We start from the raw sequence: 19377 nt of genomic DNA, 5'->3' as shown, positions 1-19377 counted from the left end.
CGCGCACGGGTGAGGGGCGCCCCTGCACCGCGGGAGGAAGGCGGGCTGCGTGGGCAGCGCCCCCGCCCTTGCGTTTCCCCTTCCTCTGCAGCGCTTCCTCTCCGGGCCCGGCCCTCCGCCGCCCCTTTGTTTGCCGGGCGCGCGGGCCGGCCCGTGGTTATATTTAGGAGGCAGGTGTGGGAGCCACAACTAGCCGGGTCGCTCGCTGGTCACCGGCCACGCCACCCACGTGACGCCCGGGCGCTATAAATAGCCCCTGGCAGACGGGCCGCGGAGCACCCGCGGGGAGGCCGGCGCGCTCGGCTCCGCGTACTGGGTCTCGGTCGCCGCGCCCGGCCGGCCCCGCGCGGATGGAGGCGGCGGCGGGACGCCTGCGCGCGGGTGAGCCGGGCGGGCGCTGGGCGCGGGCGGGGGGCGTGCCGGGAGCACCCCAGCCCCGCCCGGGGGAGGGAGCCGCACCCCTCGGAACCAGCGACCGCGGCCCGCACGCACCGCACGGTGGCCCCCGCACCGCGGGACAGGGTGCCCCCGCCCTGGGCGCCACCTGAGCCCGCCGGGCCCAGCCCTGCCTACGGTGCTCCCGCGGCCCCACCTTGGCTCCCCTGGGACCCGCTGAGCCCTGGTCCTCCAGCCTGTCCCTGGCATCCTACGGCGGCTAGGTCCACGGAGGCTGGCACTCTCGGAAGCCCTCTGGAGTCCAAGCTGGCCAGCTCTTAACGAACGGGCTGTGCCACCAGGAATGAGTCTCCAGGACTTGAGGTTGAGGAACCCCGCGGGGGAGCAGTGTCCCCGCGCCTGGTCTGGTCAGGGCCCAGGCAAGTCCCCCCTCTCTGCCTGGCCTGTTTACTCCTCTGTGAACAAGGGCCAGGCCCGGCTCCCCTAAAAGGTCAGGAAAGGGGGGCTGTGCTGGACTCAGGAGAGGGCTCCGAGCCTGCGGGCTGGGCATGGTGGGGGGGGGGGGTCCCAGCGCTGCCTTGTGGGCCAGTGGCAGGGAGTGGCCTGGGGGCTCCGCTCAGTCACCTCATCAAGGGGGTGTGGTTAGGACAGAGGGCCCCTGTCTGGGAGAGGTCAAGGCCAGAGTGAGCTGTGGGGCTGCCTGGGGCAGGAGGGGGCGGTCACTGCTTTGCTCCCACATGGGTGGAAGCCCCAGACACTGTGGAGACAAGTGGGCCGTGTGGCGAGACCTCAGCCCAGCCTGGCAGTGATCTTGGTCTAACCTTGGCCCAGACCCTGACCCCATGCGGCTCAGGCCCTGCCCCGTGCCCATGGCCAGTCTGACCCCTGACCCCTGCCAACAGGTGACACTTGAGGCTCACTTGGGCAGTAGTGTGGGGTGACTCTGGGCCCTCAGCCCTGAGGGCCGCCCAGGGATGCTGGCAGCAGAGCCAGGCCATCTGCCCTTGTCCAGGGGGTGTCCCCAGGTGCCCAGCGGCTGTGGGCGGTGAGGTGCGGGGTCAGCCCCTCAGGAGGAGCCTGTAGTCCTGTGGCCTCCTTGGGCCTTTCCCTCCGTTCTGTCTGGTAAACACATGCGCACTCGGGAGCACCCCACAGCCCCAGGAGGGGTGGGTGTTTGTGTGCTGCTCTGGGCACCCGCGGCGGGCTCTTTCCTAGCCTGCACTCCCAGCCAAAGCTCGCTCTCTCTGGGATGGTGCGGGTACCTGCTCCCTGTCTTCCCCCCGGCCCTGGGGGCCCTCTCGTCACCCTCCTGGACAAGGCAAGGGGCAGAGGGTGAGCTGTGGCACCTGCCCTGAGCCCGGAGCAGTGGCGAAACTCCCCCGCTCCGCCCTGCCCCGCTGACCCCACTCCCCCCTGCTGTCTGGGGTCCCAGTCGCGGGCCCTGCCTGCCTCTGGGCCGAGGCTTCAGGGGCCCAGGCTGCCTGGCGGGCAGCTGGGGGAGGGGGTGCTGGGCAGGGGCAGAGGTAAGAGATGTTGGGTTGGGGGGTGCGCAGGTGGGAGTGCCGGCCCCGCCCAGGGTGCCAGCGGGACCCCGGGGGACAACTTGTTTGGCCCCTCATTGTGCAGATGGGGAAACTGAGGCCAATGACGTGCCTAAGGTCTCCCAGCCAGTCCATGGGGGTGGGGGGTGGGGGGTGGGGCTGGGTTTTCCTGCTGGGGCCCCTGGCCTTGGCCCTTCGGGGCCTGGAGAGGGAGAGACAGGCATGCAGGTGCTTGATGGCTGTCTCTGTGCCCAGCGACGTCCCTCTCTGAGGCTTTGTCACAGTGAGACCCCTCTCCTGGCTGCCTGCCTGGCCATCACCTTGCGTGCACCTGGTGGCTGGCCCTGGCCCTTTGGCCCCTGTGGTCTGTCCCTGCTTCTCAGCGCCTGGAGGCAGAGCTGGCTTGTTTACCTCGGTGCCTGGCCAGCCCTGCGGGCGAGGAGTGGACTGTGGCCCAGGGGCTGAGGTTGACCGGAGCCAGAGGTTTCCCTGGGGGCCCGTGGGAGATGTTTAAGGCAGTTCATGGCTGTGAATGGGGGCATCACACCCCATGGTGCTCCGGCACCTTGGCCCCCATGCCTGAGCCCCCTCCCAAAGGACTGGCCGCCCCTGAATAATCTGGGCTTGGAAAATCCACAGAGGCCAGAATTCCGCAGAGGAGGGGTGACTGTTGGCGGGGTGGGGGGGGGGGGTGGGGGGCTGCCGTGGAGGGGCCCGGGCTGACGTTGGGGGTCAGCACAGTCTTTGGGGAGGTGTGAGTCCCTCCCTCCGTCCTTCTCTGCCCCGTCCTGGTGGCTGTCCTGTCGCTCAGGGCTCCGGGTCAGCCTTGGTGGGAGCGCTCCTTCCTTGAGCTCCTGGGCGGGGCGACCGAGGCCCAAGGAGGGTCCCTCAGCTCAGTCACCCTCAGGGGCGCCGGGGAGAAGCACTGCGTGACCACGGGGCGGGGGCTCACCCGCCTTCGCTCTTCTTCATTTCCTCTCTCGTTCCCGCAGACGCCGCCTGCTGCTGACCAGCCTGGGGTTTATGGAGAGGGGCTCGGAGGGCAGCTCTGGGTACCGCCACGCCCAGCATCGCCGCCGCGCCTGCTGCTGAGGCCCCCGCGCCCCCGGCCCTCACCATTGCCCTCGCCCACCCATGGCCCCCGCTGCCCGGCCCTGGGCCGGCTCCGCCGCCTGAGCCCCCTGCCCGCCTCCAGGACTCGCCGTGCCCCGATGGGGTAACGTGACGGCCGCCCCGCGCCACAGCCGCCGCCTGCCCGCCACCCCAGGGCCACCCCGTTGGTTCAGTTCAAGTTCCTTTTTTCTTTGCTCTCTGGGGGTTTGGGGCCTTTGAGCCAAGGCGGCCGGTGACCCGTCCACTGATGCAGAGAGGGTGTCCCCGGCGACAGCACAGCGCCGGCCACAGCCACGGCCGCCGCGGCCGCCGTCCCCTTGGCCTTTGGAAAGTTTCCTCGGCTGAGTTTTTTGGGTCGTCGTCATCTTCTCTTTTGCCCCCTTGTCATTACCCAGCTCTGGGAGGCGCGCGCTTGGACTCGCCCGTTTTCCTTCCTGGGGGCTGTTTCGTTCCTTTTGTTTCCTAATCATCCTCACCTCCCCGGGCACCATCCTCCCCCCTCCCAAGTATTTGCACAATATTTGTGCGGGGCGTGGGGGGCGGGTTTTTTAGAAAGCGTTTCCGCTCTCGGACAAGCACAGGGGTCCGCTTCTGCCTGGGCCCGGGGTGCCGGTGGGCCGGCCTCTCCCTCGGCCGGGGCGCAGCCATGGCGCGGATGAACCGGCCGGCGCCGGTGGAGGTGGAATACAAGAACATGCGCTTCCTCATCACGCACAACCCCACCAACGCCACCCTCAGCACCTTCATCGAGGTGAGTGGCCCGCACGCCTGGCCGCACGGCCTCCCGAGGCTGGCGTGAGACCGGGTAGCGGTCAACCTGAGTACCGCGCCGGGGAGCAGAACTGCCACCCTGGTTTACAGGGTCCCCGGGGGCACATGAGAGTCCTGGAGCTGGGGGTAGGGGGGCCACGGGGACCCTGCAGCCGGGCTGGCGTGTGGACAGTGGGGCAGAGGCGGGCTCAGAGGGAGGAGAGTGGGGTGGCGGCCAGTGCTGGGCAGAGGCTGAGCAGGAAGGAGGAGGCAAGGGCCCCCCCGGGCGAGGAGAGGCTGCTAAGGCGGGCGGGAAGAGCAGGCAGGAAGGCCTGCTCCAGGGCCAGCCCAGGCTGCAGGAAGCCCACGGGCTCTGGGGAGTCCTTGGGGGCTTCAGGGCACAGGGGTCTGTGTGAGGAGGGGCCTGGCCGGGGTCAGCGACGGCCACAGGAGAGTGACCCCTGGAGCCTGGAGAACCAGCCGCAGGTGTGCATCGAGCCTGCGGTTCTCCGCGAGGCCCTCAGAGGAGCCAGGCCTCTGCAGCTCTCTTTGCTGTTTGCAGAGCCTGGGGCTCTGGGCAGGGCCGTCTGTGATCTCAGACCTCCAGCCATTCTCTCGACGACAACGTGAGAGAAAGCCCCTCGAGCACTTGTCATGAGGAATCAGGGGCCTGGGCACAAGAGGACTTCAACAACTGTCCAGAGGGAGGGAGTGGGCCCCAGGCCTTCGGGGGACCTGGACCCTGCACGCTGAGCTGGGGACCCTGTAGAGGAGGGCTGTCCCCTGCATAGCTGGGACCTTAGAGGTGAGAGCAGGGCCTGGGAAAGACAGCACAGCACTCAGCCTGTGACTGGGGTCAGGGCTCAGAGTGGGACCAGCGTCAGGGCTCAGAGTGGGTCCAGGGTCACGATTCAGAGTGTGACAGGGTCATGGTTCAGCGCTTGAACAGGGTCAGGGCTCAGCGTGTGACAGGGTCAGGGCTCATTCCTGGCGGGGTGGCAGCAACTCTGTTGCAGACACGGAGGGATCTGAGGTGCCCCTTGGGTCTCAGAGCCCTGAACACCCCCTCCATTCTCAGAATAGCTCTGTGCTGCCCTCACTGTCCGGCGTCCCTGTCGCATGATGAGCAGGGTCCAGCAGCTGATGCCTCACCCCTCCTAAAATAGCTGCGGGGGCAGGTGGGGTGGGAGCAGCCCTGCACGTGACCCTGTGGGGTGGCCCCCGCCCCCCTCCTCCCCCGGGTATAAATGCCCATGCCTGGCTGTGAGGCGCCTTGACCTCTTCCCTGGTACCTGGGGCTTCCCCGCTGCTGGGCAGCTGACCCCTGAGCAGGTGCCTGCTCTCCTCCCTGAGGCGCCCTCAGAGGCCTGCCCCGCCAAGCCTCTGAAGGCCCCGTGGGGTCTGGCTGCGTGCCTTGACTGGACCTGTCCCTGCAGCCCTGGCCGGGAGGGCTGTTCTGAGCAAGGACCATGCGGGGGCCGCTACGTGGGCTGGTGGTGTTCTGTCCCTTCCTGGGAATTTAGGGTCCCGAGTACCAAGAGGCCGGGAGGTGACGGCAGTGAGGGCGGGGGGACAGTGGGGACTCCGTCCGTGCTGTCGGCTGGGCCCAGGGTCAGTTGTCCCAGAAGCATATCAGGAAAGACTTTTCCACTCCCCGCAAGTTCCTGAGCCCGAAAGTCTGTGAACCGCTGTGAGTCATGGGGCGTCAGCCTTTTTGTCTTGTCGAGGGAGGCAGGGCCCTGTTAGCGGGCCCCCACCCCTGAGCCCCGTAGCCCCGGCCCAGCCCTGTCTCCCCCCTCCCTGCCAGGATCTGAAGAAATACGGGGCCACCACGGTGGTGCGTGTCTGCGAGGTGACCTATGACAAGGCCCCGCTGGAGAAGGACGGCATCACTGTCGTGGTGAGAGCTGCGGGCCGTGGTGGCCTTGCTGCTGCCACAGTGGGTGGGGGTGGCTGGGGAACCCCCCGCTGTGAGGCAGGCACGTGGCCTTGCTGCATGCCACCTGCCACCCTCTCTGTGTTTGGGCACAGGCCCCATCTTGAGTGTCTGGGCTTTCCCAGGGGCCTCGTCTCTGTCTCACTGCCTGGCATCTGGGGCCCCGTTGCCAGGCAGCAGGTGCCTCCGGGAGGGTGCCACCTGGCAGGGCCCTGGAGAGGCTCTGCCCAGGCCATGGGGAGGGACCCTTGGGGCTGTTTCCTTGGTCCCCGGTTGTGGGGACTGGCATGCAGGTGGCAGGTGGGACAGCTCTGCTGCTACATGTCTCGGATGGGCCACAGCAGCCAGAGCCCGGGCGCCAGCCCTGTGGGATGGACTCCGGCAGGCGACAGTGGTGAAGGTGGTGGAAGGGGCCAGAGCCTCGGGGTCAGACAGGCCTGCCTGAATCCTGCCTCTGCCCCTTGCCCGCAGTGTGGCCCCAGGCACCTCCCCTGCAGAGCCTGAGCGCCTGAGAGGGGCCCCAGTGAACACATGTGAAGCAGGCGCTCAGGGAGCCGGGGCCTTTCCTGCCCCTCCCACTGCAGCAGGAAGGGGTCGGCTGGACATACGGCCACCAGGCAGACCAGGCTCCTCCAGGGGTTGCGAATCCGGAGGCTGGGGGTGGGTTTAGCCGACCCAGGGCCTGACCCTGGTGGCCCCCGTGGATTCCCCTGGCGCCAAGGGCGCCTCTTCCAGGCAGCCCCTCTGGCCTGCCTGCATCTGCCTCATGGCACTGAAGTAGCTCGTCCTCCCGGGGCCCGGCCTGCTCTGAGCAGCTGAGCTTGGGGCTGGGGACACAGGCCACGTTCAACTGCATTCATGGACCAGACCCCTTGGGCCTGCTGACCCAGAACCTCTCAGGCTGGCTGAGGGTCAGCCTTTGACCCCAGAGGCACGGCGGCCTGACGGGAGGGCCTGGGGGCTCCCGGGCTCCCACAAGAGCAGAGCCGGGTGTTCTGGGAAGGCTTCCTGGAGGCGAGAATGAGGAGGAGCCTGGCAGTGGGAGCTCTCTGGGGCCTGGGCTCCTGACATCCTCCAAGCTTCTCCGAGTGCTGGTGGGCGGGCCGGCCTGGGCCCCGCTCCTCGCCCCCCCTTTGGGCTGGGGGTCCTCACAGGCGGCCCCCTTCTGCAGGACTGGCCGTTTGACGATGGGGCGCCCCCGCCAGGGAAGGTGGTGGAGGACTGGCTGAGCCTGCTGAAGACCAAGTTCTGTGACGACCCGGGCAGCTGCGTGGCCGTGCACTGCGTGGCCGGCCTGGGACGGTGAGCGGGGGGCGGCCTCCCTCGAGCTGGGGACCTGCGGCCTGGCTCGCTCACTCTTGGCTGTGTGCCGATCCCACATCGCACACGACCTCCGTCTGGGGGTTCCAAGATGTGGGCCAGGAGGAGGTCCTTCTCACGTCTGACCCGCTGCCTCCTGCTGCTGTCGTGACCTCGTCCCTGCCCCGAGCAGGAAGGAGCGCGCAGGCGCAAGAGCCGTCTCGGGCTCTGATCCCCAGACCTGAGCTCCCTGCTTCGCTCTCCCTCCTTCGACCCTCCCACCAACGCATTTACGCTCGAGGAGCCTGAGGCACAGAGAGGCTGCCTGGCCCACCTGAGGTCACACAGCAGGGAGAGGCGGGCACTGGGGGGGGTCCGGGCAGCCCTTCAGGCCCTGAGGGTGCGGGGATCTGCTCTGAGTCTCATCAGGCGGCCTGTTGGGGGCAGGGGGTAGATGTGGAGCCTTGGTGACCAGGCCCTGCTGTCTCCCCAGGGCTCCGGTTCTCGTGGCGCTGGCCCTCATCGAGAGCGGGATGAAGTATGAGGACGCCATCCAGTTCATCCGGCAGTGAGTGCCCGGTGCAGGGGGCTGGGTCGAGGGGGCTCTTTTCCTGCCCACCCCCACCCCACAGGGGCCAGTGCCTGGCCAGCAGGCAGTCCTGACCCCCAGCCGCCACATGTCCCCTGAGATGTCCCCCGGTCCCACCTCACGCATCCCCCAGGCCGAGTGGGCCCTACGGCCAGGCCCCCTGGCCCCCCTGGGTGATCAGCCCCCGTATATGGCCTGCTCAGCAGTGCTGGGGGAGGTGCGTGAGGGGGGCCGGGGTGCGGGCCTGGCTGGCCCCATTGCCAGCCGTGCTTCCCGCAGCCTGGGGGCATCAATCAGTGTGGGAAGGAGTCGAGGCAGGTGTCTCTTAAGCCTCCGGTGGTCCTCCTGTGGGGCCCCCTCCACCTCCCAGAGGAGGAGCAAAGACCCTCAGAAGCCATCACACCAGGGTCTCAGAGTTGCCCTCCTGATGGCGTGGTCCCTGCCCCCCCCATCCCCAGCCCCTCAGGGAGCCTTGCCGCCTCTCTCTCTGTGGGGAGGGCCTCCTGCCTGCTGCTCCCCCAAGAGAACGGGGGACCTGGGGCTACCCCCACCCCCACGCAGCCCACGGTGAGTGTGCATGTGGCACACGCAGCTCTGCCTGGGAGTGTTCCTGCACTGCCCCCCCCCCACGGCGGCTCCGTGGGCACAGCGTCTCCTTCTCCCAGCCAAGCGGCCAGCCCCGCGTGCACCTGCCGGGCACACACGCGGGCACAGATCATTTCTCCCTGTGAGCACAGGTCCGCGGGGTGCCCAGGGCAGAGCCAGGCCTTCCCCACGGCCCCTCCTCTCTCACACCTCACCCCCGCCTGCCGTTCCCTGGCCTGTGACTCTGAGGCTGGGCCCAACCCCGGGTCCTGAGCCACACAGGCTTGTTTCTCTCCTGTTCACGTTTCGTTGGCCAGAGCAAGTCCATGGCCACACTGGAGGTCACTGGCTGGGGGGTCAGATGACCTCCACAAATGCCTTGGTGCTTGGCCCTGGGTGCCCCTATACCTGGACACCTGAGGGCCCCTCCCCGCTCGCTCCCAGAAAGCCTGTGGCCTCTGGGGTCACCCCATAAGCGGGAGGGCCTTGGAGAGGGGGTCAGGGAGTTAGCCAGGAGCAGGCAACAGCCAGGTGAGGTGAAGGCCAGAGGGGTGATGGCAGGTGACGGGGGAAGGGGGACCTGGCCGCGGGAACAGCTCAGGCAGAGGCCCAGGGGTGGGAGGGGCTCTGTCGGCCACGAGGGCCCGTGCCCTGCACTGGACTCTGCGCCAGGGCAGGTGGCCGAGCGCGGGTCCCGCCTGACCCCCGCCCCGGTCCTGTCTGCCCAGGAAGCGGCGTGGAGCCATTAACAGCAAACAGCTCACCTACCTGGAAAAGTACCGGCCTAAGCAGAGACTGCGGTTCAAGGACCCGCACGCACACAAGACCAAGTGCTGCGTCATGTAGCTCAGGACCTCAGCGCCTGGCCGCCGGGTCCGAGGGCTCCCTGGCCGCGGTGCCTCCGGCTCGCCTTCTCTGCCGACACCTCAGCACGCCCGCCACCAGTGGTCCAGCTTCCGCCCCGCCGGCTCCTTCGTCTGTCCCCCTGCGTCCCTGTCCTCGCGCCTTTGCGCGCGCGCGTGTGTGTGTGTGTGTGTGTGTGTGTCTGCCACTGTCTGGTCCGTCCTTCCCTTTGTTTCCATGCCCTATATCTGTCTCTCCCTCTGGGCCCTGTGTCTGTCCCTGGGCCCTGTGTGTGACTCTCTGTCCCTGTGCCTTGTGTCTCTCTCTGGGTCCTGTGACTCTGTCCCTCTGAGGCTTTATTGCCCCTCAGTCCCCCCACTCCCTGTGTCCTTGGCTCTCCTCCCCATGCCCCCCGCCCCCTGGCAGCTCTCTTCTCTGGCCTGTTTGTTTGGGGGCAGACGGTGTATTTTTTAACCACTGGGCCCGGCCCTTCCTCTGCAGCCCCTCACCCTGACCTGTTCTTGGCACCTTAAGTTATTGGGTCTGGGGCGGTCAGGTGTTCCGGACACTCGAAGGCAATAAAACCGGACCCTGAGGCTGTGTGTACTTGTGGAGTGGGGTGTGGGCCGGTGGCCTTGGGGTGCATGCAGGGCAAAAGGGGCCCAGGAAGGCCGCTCTCCAGGGCCTGAGCCGCAGCCACACCAGCCATTGGTGCCAGGGCGCCCCCTGGTGTCCAGGCCAGTGAGCGCAGGGACCCTGCTTGGAACAGAGCCAGGGCTGTGGCCTGACCTGAGCAGGGTTTGCCCAGTGGTTGCTGTTTTGGGGGCTGGGGCCATAGAAAGCGAGGCCGGGTCACCAGCGTTCTCTCTGTGCAGGGCGGGGTGAGCTTCGCGTGGTAAATCCTCTGGGCCTTGCAGGGTGGCTGCCCTGTCCTGCCCCCACTGGGTGTCTTCATTTCAGCCAGAGGCCCAGAGAAAGGAGTGGGGGTGACGGCTGACCCGGCTTGCGGGGGGCGGGGGGACACGCCATCCTACCAGGGAGGGGAGGCTGGAGGGTGGGGGTGACCCGGGCACCTGGGTGGTGGGTCTGGGTATGTGTAGGGGCCGGGGCACGTGAGGGCCTGGATCGCTGCTCCGGGCTCTTGCAGGCAGCTCTCAGCAGAGCCGGGGGCCGGCCCCTTCCTGGGTTGGGTGGGCTGTGTGGGGGAAGGCCCCGTCTCTGTGCCCCCGGCCTGCCATGGCCGGCCTGGCAGTGAGCTGTCACCACCGGTGCTGTTAACGGGGCATCTCCCTGTGCCCAGGTCTCAAGCCCACCTCCCTGCTGGTGAGACTGGACCTCCCTCCACTTCCAGACTTAGCCCATCTCCGTGTTCCTGGGGGCTTAGTCTCATTACCATTGGCTCCAGGAGCCCATGGGGTCCAGGCCCACCCAGCCCCAAGCTTTCACTAAAGCAGACTTTCTGCAGGAAGAGTGAACCCAAATGGGGCGGGGAGGAGGCCTGCCCGCGCGGTGCCCAGTGGCGGCCAGGGGCACCTGCTCAGGGAGACCAGGGCAGCCTCCCCTTTGAGGGGAGATGGCACCCCGCCCACCAACCGGACCGAGGAGACCCTCCCTCAGCCCCCTGGGTCCTGAAGGCACACACCCTCCCCCCCTCCCCCGGCCCCAGCCAGGGGGTTGCAGCAGAGGAGGGCCTGGTGGGAGCCCACGGAGGCCAGGGGACAAGACCGGGGAGTCATGAAAGGCAGAATCACCCAAAGCCCCTGCTCAGGGCTGGACAACGGGCTTCCTGGGTAGCGCAGGGCCGCCAGCTCCACACAGGGTTATTCCCTCCTTTCCCCGAACTCATCCAGGAAAGTCAGCAAATCTGGGATGAGGTTGTGAAGTTGCTGTATTCTTTCAACCCGCCATCCAAATTCTGGGGCCTCCGGAGCGGCCCCATCCCTGCCCCGAGGGGCTCCCAGGGCGGTGGTGGTAGGGGGGCTGAGTGCAGCAGGGTAGGCCAGGGAGGCGCAAGCGAGAAAAGGCAGGGGGTGGCTGGGCTGGAGCCCTGGAGGGGACCCCGGTCGGCAGGGTCTCAGGATACTCCCTGGATGCACAGTAAGGGGGGGCCAACCTGCCTATTTTGCAAGTGGGCAAACCAAGGCTGGGAGGGGAGGGCCCTGGTGAAGGTCACGAGGGGCTCCGGGGGCTCCCTGGGAGTTCGGGGTCAGTTTACTCCTGGACTCAGCCTTCCGAGGGGTCTTGGAAGAAGGTCTTACTATCCATTTTACAGGTGGGACAGTCGAGGCTCAGAGAGCTGAGACCCCGCCTCAAGCCACACAGCTTGTCCAGGGCAGGCCAGGCCACCGGGAGGTCTGATTCTGGGCGCCGGCTGGTTCTGCTGCCAGGCCTGGGTGCCAGCCCTGACTGGGCTCAGGCTAGAGATGGAGGTGGAGGGAGACCAGCCCAGGACCCCCCCCCCCAACTGTCAGCCCCTCAGCGACAGTGGAGCTCTAAGCTGAGACAAGCTGATGACCGCAGGGGCTCCTTGGTGAGTGGCCCTCTCAGCACCCAGGGCCCTGGCGGGCTGGGGCTCGTGCTCCGCTGGAGGGGACCCCACCTGATCCCCACGAGGGGAGCTGAGCTGTCCTTTCCGGGCCCTGCACAGACTTCACAGTTTGTCTCTGGGGCTGCAGCCTTCCTGGAGGGCCCGTGGATGGTGGGCAGGGAGCGTACAGGGGACGCTTCTTTGTTGAATCTAGATCTTTCTTTCTAGTGGAAAAGTGTTGTGCAACCAAGCTCTGCGGGCAGGGCCGGGCTGCCTGGCGCGGAGGGCCTGGGGTGGGGAGGAGGAGGGCGAGGGGAGGACGACTGGGGTCACTGCCGTCTGGCTGCCACCTCCCCAAGGAAGGAGGACTGCCTGGTGGCGAATTCGCGGATGCCGGGCTCTGGGTCATTTTTGAGATCTTCAAAAGCTCCAGGAGAAGAAGGACAAGTCAGAGGTGCCCGCCCCCCCCAACCAGGTCCCATCTGCCCACCTGGGGTGGGGGTGGGGCAGGTCATCGGCGCCCAGACCCCGCCTCCTCGGCCTTCCAGGCTGGGGTGGGGGAGATCCCTTCTTCACCCCGCCCCACGCCGGCCCCTGGGGCTTGGGGGGTGGTGCCGACCCAGGGCCCTGCTTCGTGCCAGCCTCAGGTGCCCATCCCCCCTGCGGATGCGGGTGGGGCGTGGACGGGGTGGGGCCTCTTACTGTACAGCAGCAGTTTTGTGTCCGTGTCATTGACCATTTGGGACACGGCCCGGGGGTGGTAGCAGATGGTATAATCTGCGAGACAGAGGGAGGAGCACGCTGGGGGTCGGGGCTCAGACCCACCTGCCCCTCCCAGGTTCCCTCACTCCCCACCTTCCTTGTCTGTGGACCCTGAGCTCCAGCTGCAGTGGTGTGGCAGGCGCTGGGGTTGGGCGGCCAGGATGTGTGCGGGTCACTCAGGTGGGGCAGGCCTGGGGACCCAAGCTCAGCCCCCGCTCACCTATGAAGAGCACCGCCCAGGTCTTGATGCGGTGGTGGCCGCTGTGCAGGTAGCTGAGGGCCTGCGCCAGGTGGATGCTGAACTCCTCCTGGCTGTGGCTCATCTGGGGGCAGGCCGGTCACTCGCCAGGGCCAGAGCGCTGGCCCTGCACAGACCAAGACCACCCACCAGCCCTGGGGAGCCCCAGCCAGCCCCCACCCCCCATCCCGGCCCCTGCTGTGGCCGCTCACCAGGCAGGTCCAGAGGAAGTGGTGGGCGCTGAGGCCGCGCTCCCAGGCCAGTGCGCAGAAGAGGGTGTGCCGCAGGCGCCATCGGAGCAGCACGGAGCAGCGGTAGAAGGTGAGCTTGGCCTGCTGTGGGCACCGCGGGGGAGGGGTTACCGGCCGAGGCGGCGGCTCTGAGCAGAGATGTGTCTCAGTGGCCTGGTGTGGCGCATGCGCTGGGCCGCAGAAGGGCTCAGGCTGTATTTCAACAGGTTCAATGAACAACCTGAGCCCCCACGATAGGCGAGGCACTGGGGACACAGCAGTTAGCAGGAGAGACTGCGTACTGGCCAGTGTGCATGTGTGTGTGCCCACGGGTGTGTGCACGTGGAGAGGGGCGGGGAAACCAATGAGGGGGCCAAACCTGCCGCCCCAAGGAGCACCCCTTGCTGTCGGGCAGCCTCACTGCCATCTGCAGACCCCTGGCCCTCAGCCTTGCCCAGGCCAAGGCCGGTTGGTGGGCACTGACCGTGACGACGGCTGGACAGCTGTCCTTGAGGTGCAGGAGCAGGGGTACCATGCTCTGGTGCACCTGGGTTCGCAGGCCACTGAGCGCTCTGCCGGCCATCGCCGCCACCAAGTCCCCAAACAGTGCCATGGCTGCTGCCCGGATCCTGTCCCGCTCCTGCAAAGTGGGGGCTCAGAGCCACAGCCAAGCCTGCCTGGGGGTCCTGGCCCCCACCCCACTTGGGGCCCTTTGCTCTGTGCTGGGGACGGGCTCAGTCCCCTCAGCGGGACCCTGTTCCCCGGGCTCGGGGCTTCCAGGGTGGGTCACGGGCCGTCTTCAAGAACCTAAAATCATCTCTCTCCCGCTCACACTCACGTCCCGACGGCCCAAGTGTCATGAACGCAGTTTGGAGCGGGGCTTATCCCTCTCATTTCCCAGGGAAGGCTAATCCGCCATCGCGGGAGTGGGGCAGGTCAGGAAGGGGACAGGTGGGGTTGGAGAGACAGTGTCGGCACCAGTTCAGCCACTTGGAGAGAGATGAGTGCCACCTGGCGGCCCCCCAGGCGGCCCACCTGCGCAGGGTGCTCACCCAGGGCGTCCCGGGGCCTCCGCCTCCAGTTGGACGGTGGCCTGGGCGCCTCCAGGGAGCAGGGGAGGCCCAGGAGGGGCATGGGCACACTCACATCGTCGAAGAAGGCGCGGGCATTGGTGGCGACGGCGAGGCTCTGGGCCCCCGGGCCGTGTGTGCCCAGGTGGTGCAGCACGTCCGACACGGTGCCCATGAGACGCACAACCACCGGCTCGCTACTCTGGAAGAAGCCGTCAAGGAAGGGCGGCAGCTGGCTGCGGAGCAGGCTTCCCTGTGGGAGGCGGGGGCAGTGGGCCGAGGGCACCAGAACCAGCCGCCCCTGTGCCCCTGCACCCGCAGCCCTGTTGAGCTGACCCAAGACAAACCCAGGCTCTGCCCCTTCCCAGACCCCCTGGGCCCCTGCCCTGCCCCTGCCTGGCTGGGATCCTGCCTGGCTCTGCCCTCCAGGGAACTGCGCTCCTAGCCCTGGCCCATCCACTGGCAGCTGTGGGCTGTGGGTGGGCTTTCTCTCTGTTTTTGTTATATCTTTTTTGGTTTTTAGGGTCGCACCTGAGGTATATGGAGGTTCCCAGGTTGAATAGGAGCTACAACTGCCGGCCTACACCACAGCCACAGCAACGCCAGACCCGAGCCGCGTCTGTGACTTACACCATAGCCACAGAAACACCGGATCCCTAACCCACTGAGTGAGGCCAGGGATCGAACCTTCAACCTCATGGTTACTAGTCGGATTCATTTCTACTGCACCACATGGGAACTCCCGGGCTCTCCCTCTCTGAGCCACTTGGCGTCCTCCTGGGGCTAAGGGAGCCTTGATCAAGTCCTGGAGACCAGCCTCCCCTCGCTCACCCACCCTGCCTCTGCTCTGACTCCTGGCCTCCCTATAGGTCAGAGGGAGCCTGGCGGGCTGGGCATGACAAGGTGGGTCATGTGGGCACACGTTGAAGTCACTGGCACCTCATGTCACAGGGAGCTGGGTGCATGGAGGGGGGTCTCCTGACTGTCCCTGTTGCAATGACCATTTTCCATTTGTATGTTACTTTAAAGAGGAAAAGCTAAGTTCATGTTCAGCCAGTTCTTTCTGCTCCTCTTGCATGCGGTGTGATCAGGAATTGTCTGAATCAACTGTCAGTGTTTCCTGCCATCAGGCCCCTTATCAATGACTTAGGTGCAAGCCAGGCGGATTTTTACAAATTTTTTTGTCTTTTTTTTTTTTTTAGGGCCACACCCACGGCATATGGAGGTTCCCAGGCTAGGGGTCCAATCAGAGCAGTAGCCGCTGGCCTACACCACAGCCACAGCAATGAGGGATCCAAGCCACATCTGCAACTTACACCACAGCTCACGGCAACGCCGGATCCTTAACCCACTGAGTGAGGCCAGAGGTTGGGCCCATGTCCTCATGGATGCTAGTCGGGTTCGTTAATTGCTGAGCCACGATGGGAACTACCAATTTTTACAAATTTAAAACAGTAAATTTTAGGCAACTTCGTTGGCTTCCTAAATAAGATCTGTTTGGTTTTGCAATATTAAATTCACTTTCAGCTGTTCACTTAACAGCACCAAACACTTTCTAAGCACCACCTGGGTGCAGCCAGGGAGTTGGGAGCCAGGTCCCGCAGGGGTCTGGACAGCAGAATGGGATTCTAATGGGGAGGACCCAGTGTTGAACCTACGACACGGAGTGCGTCAGCCGTTGATGAATGAAACAATCCGTCAGGGCAGTGGGTGCGGTGGTGGCATAGGTGGTAGTTAGAAGGTGTTTTTTTGTTTGTTTGTTTTTGGCTGTGCCCTCGGCATGCGGAAGTTCCTGGGCCAGGGATTGAAACTGTGCCACAGCAGCGACCTGAGCCACTGCGGTGACAACACCAGATCCTTCACCCGCTGAGCCACGCAAAAACTCCGTAAAGTTTTAATTTTTGTCAGTAGGATCAGGACATGTGTCACTGAGAAGGTGACAGCTGAGCAAATTCTTACAAAGAGGTACCGGAAGAGCATTCCAGCAGAGGGAGCAGCGCGTGCAACGGCATGCCTGGGTGTCTGTGGGGTTTGTTGACTAAATGAACTTAAGTTTTGGGGCTGGAGGAACTGGATGGGTGGAGTTCCCATCAACTGAGACGGGAGTGTGTATGCGTGTGTGTGTGTGTGTGTGTGTGTGTGTGTGTGTGCTGTGGGAGGAGCCTGTTTGGGGGAGGGTTTGTTGCACAGGTTAGTTTGAGATGCTGCTAGAATCCAAGAAGTAGGCTGGAGTTCGGGGCTGTGTTTGGGATTCAGGTTTGGGAGCGATTGGCTAAGACATGGTCCTTAAAGGTAGGAGCGAGCAGACTGAGAAGAGGGGTGGGGAGGGGGTCCAGGAACAGGAGGAAAAGCCAGTGGCGCTGACCAGGCACCACCCTCATCGTGGGAGAAGAACCAGTGAGGGAGGGGTTCTGGGGCCCAGTGGGTGGAGCGATTTCAGGTCAGCTGTGAGTCAGGGATGTTCGCCGGAGGGTGTCTGTGTAACCTTTGGTGGCTACACCTGCAGTGTTTCCAGGGGACTCTTCCACTGAGATGTGGGTATTATGCTGGTAGCATCTTTGTAAAGCAAAAATATAATTTCTAACGAGGACGAAACGGCCAGGGCGCCATTCCTGAAAACAGCGTCAGATCTGGGACCGTCAGACGACAGTGTGGGCTGAGGACTTTTGAGCGGGTCGTCGGGGTTCCTTCTCCTGAGGTGAGTAGTGGGAGGGGGTGGGGGGCCCTGCGGAAGTCAACCCTTGTTCCTTGGCGAGAAGACCACTTTGTGGCCGGGCCTCTGGGAGCCCCGAGGGGTGGACTTTCCCACCCTTCCTGTGCTGCTGGGACCGCTTGGCCAACTGTCCTGGGGCAGAAGCCCGTGACCCATGGGTGGTTGTGCCTGCTGGCTGGAGCAGGCGTGGGGGTGGCCGCCCGGGCCCCGCAGAGAAGGGCGGCACCCAGGGTGGGGCGCAGCGAACCAGGAGCCTGCTCCCAGGGGGTGCAGAATGGGGCGGCCACGCCGGCTGGAGAGAAATGCACTTCTGCCTCGGTGAAGGCGAGGTTGGTTTGGGACTTTTGCAGGTGGCTACACGTGGGTCTCCCAGTATCCGTGCCAGCGCCCAGTCAGTGAGATCCGTGGTCAATGGTAGAAAGGGAGGCTCCCCTCTGCGGGCCCGCCTTGGGGTGCCGCCTGCTGGGCTCCTCCTGGCACCTCGGGGAATGGATGCCGCACCCTCCCGCAGCCCTGCCGAGGGGCCGGCATCGGCTCCATTCTATAGGTGAGGAAACTGAGCCCCGCAGAGGGGAAGTCGAGTGTCCCAGCCACACTGCTAGAAGGGACAGAGCCCGATGCCAGCCCAGTGGGCCTCGTCTACACCCGCAGCCCTGGCCGCTCCCCTTACCTTCTCCGGGTGGAAGAGGATGTTTCCCAGGCCCTGCAGGCTCAGCACGCGGACCTCGGCGCAGGGGTCCCTGAGGCTTTGGGCCAGCACCGTCAGGGCTGCCTCTTTGGGGAGCACTTCCAGCAGGGCAGGGCTGTAGAGGAACTGGGCAGCCCCAGGGCAGGCGGGTCAGGCTGGGCACCCTCTCGGAGGGAGCCTTACCTGATCTGGGGGCCAGGCTCTAGGCCCAGGGCCCGGGCAGTGAGGGGGGGGGGTTCGGGGAGGGTGGCTGACCTGCTCTCTCGGGAATCTTGGTCAGTATTTGAAACCCACCTCCGAGCTTTTTCAATCCTTCCATATATAGCTGGGGAAACTGAGGCCCAGAAGGGGCAAGGGCCTCGTCTGAGGTCACACAGCGAGGCTGGGAACAGACATCAGCAGCCTGGCTCCTGGGGTGCTTGGGGACAAAGCTCCTGGAGGGAGGCCCACACATTCCGACCGTGGGTGGGGTGGGGAGTGGCACGGGCTTTGAGGAGTTTCCTCTACTGATGGCCCTTATGGAAATGCCCCAGCTGGCAGCTGCGAGGCTGGCATAGCGCTTGACTGCTCTAGCCTTTGCCCTATCAGCTTCACAGTCTGGGGGTGGGACCCCAAGTTGTCAGGGGCGGGGGAGAGAGATGGGGCCCCCAGGCTGCAGGCTGAGGGGTGCCTGAGAGGTGGGCAGCCAGAAGCAGCCCCGACCATGGGCTCTGAGGAGCCGGGAGCAGGAAGGAAGAGTGGGGTTTGTGCCTGGCGGGTCCCGGTGTGGTCCTGAAGGGGGCCCCCCCACCCCGGGCCCCACCTCCGTGAGGATGACGACGGCCGCCTTCCTCTCCCGCTCCTCCTGCCTCTGCAGCCTGGGCAGCAGCTGGGTGGTCACCGCCTTGACTTGCCCACAGCGGTTCTGCACCAGGGCTCTGGGGCACAGGGGGAGGGCAGGACCCTGTGTCCACTCGCCCACCACCACCCAACCCAGCGGGAGTCACGGAGGGTGGGTAGGCCCACCCAAGCCCCCACCCCTCTGCCCGCTTCCCACTCCCTCTGCCCCACTGGCGGCCCCCTGGATGCCAGGCCTGGGCCGGACATGGGATAGATGGGCGCCCACCTGGCCCTTGTCCCCTAGGAGGCCTCAGGCCAGGGTGGGGGCAGGACGACGATCCCCGCATCCTGGGCCCCCAGGTGTGCATGTGAGACGGGGCGGGTCCCTGTGCTTCCGTGCCCTGGAGCCCTGTGTGCCTGCGTGAGTCTGTGTGCTCCTGGGCTGGCCTGGGGGTCACTGCAGTCCATCGCTCGGGCTCCTGGTCAGGGTGACCGGGCAGGCCCCTCCCCAGCCTGGCCCCGCCCCTACCTGGCGAGAAGGCCCACGCCCTGCGGGTAGGTGTGGATGGTGGCGAAGAGCTCCCAGGTGCCCTGCAGCTCCAGGAGGGCCAGGTCCTGCCAGTGCCCGGTGCTGGACAGCAGGCTCTTCAGCGCCTCCAGCGCCAGGCTGCGGCAGAGCGGGGGGTCACCGGCCAGCCCTGCCCGGGGAGGGGGCCCGCCACCCTCCCTGGAAAGGTGCCTTCTGGCTCCCGTCCTGGCTCAGGGTCGGTAGCACAGGGGTTCCTTGGGGCAGCTCATTCCCCCCTCCTTCAACAGAAATGTTGGCGTGTGGGATGGGTGTGGGCTGTGCTGAGGGTGGGGACGGCGCGTGCCCAGTCAGGCCCAGGCCTAGCACCCCAGGGTGCTGCTGGAGAGCTGAGGCACTTCCTGAGGGGGCGGGCCCAGGGGACGCTCTAGACACATCTGGAGGGTGGTGCCTCTGGAGGCAATAGCTGTGTCCACAGCTGGCTGTCCAGGGCTGGAGCTGTGGGGACAGGGCTGGGGAGACCGCAGAGGGGGTGCAGCAGAGGGGAGGAGGCTGCGCTGTGGCATCGTGGGAGCCCAGGGGAGGCTCCGTAGCGACTCCCGAGGACCAGGGAAACCGGGTTCCTTGGGCTGCCTGCACGCCTGCACTCAGGAGGAGTGCCAGAGCGGAAGCATGGCCAGGTGGTGTGCTGGTCAGGGACAGGAGCTGCCCAGGCACCGCCCTGGTCACACAGCCCAGCTGGGGAGGCAGAA

The 19377-nt window shown here is 65.9% G+C and overlaps 2 protein-coding genes across 2 annotated transcripts in view; one reads left to right on the top strand and one right to left on the bottom strand.

Annotated features, from left to right (window-relative positions):
• The first annotated feature begins 261 nt into the window (after nucleotides 1-261).
• Nucleotides 262-9647, top strand: PTP4A3 (protein tyrosine phosphatase 4A3). The gene is made up of 6 exons (XM_047783141.1): nucleotides 262-381; nucleotides 2930-3801; nucleotides 5608-5700; nucleotides 6908-7038; nucleotides 7529-7603; nucleotides 8938-9647. The coding sequence occupies exons 2-6, from the start codon at nucleotides 3697-3699 to the stop codon at nucleotides 9053-9055; spliced, it is 522 nt and encodes a 173-aa protein (XP_047639097.1). The 5' UTR covers nucleotides 262-381; nucleotides 2930-3696; the 3' UTR covers nucleotides 9056-9647.
• A 1275-nt stretch (nucleotides 9648-10922) lies between these two features.
• Nucleotides 10923-19377, bottom strand: part of LOC125130067 (maestro heat-like repeat family member 5) — a 65410-nt gene continuing 56955 nt past the window's right edge. The window contains 10 exon segments of the mRNA XM_047785441.1: nucleotides 10923-12006; nucleotides 12282-12356; nucleotides 12562-12664; nucleotides 12792-12914; nucleotides 13294-13449; nucleotides 13956-14132; nucleotides 17263-17406; nucleotides 18083-18197; nucleotides 18629-18853; nucleotides 18995-19123. Of these exon segments, the coding sequence (XP_047641397.1) occupies nucleotides 11909-12006; nucleotides 12282-12356; nucleotides 12562-12664; nucleotides 12792-12914; nucleotides 13294-13449; nucleotides 13956-14132; nucleotides 17263-17406; nucleotides 18083-18197; nucleotides 18629-18853; nucleotides 18995-19123 (1345 nt within the window). The 3' untranslated portion in view covers nucleotides 10923-11908.

This window comes from Phacochoerus africanus, chromosome 6 (genome assembly GCF_016906955.1).
Source record: "Phacochoerus africanus isolate WHEZ1 chromosome 6, ROS_Pafr_v1, whole genome shotgun sequence".
NCBI classification, from domain to species: Eukaryota; Metazoa; Chordata; class Mammalia; order Artiodactyla; family Suidae; genus Phacochoerus; species Phacochoerus africanus.
This window is presented reverse-complemented; position numbering and strand designations above follow the sequence as displayed.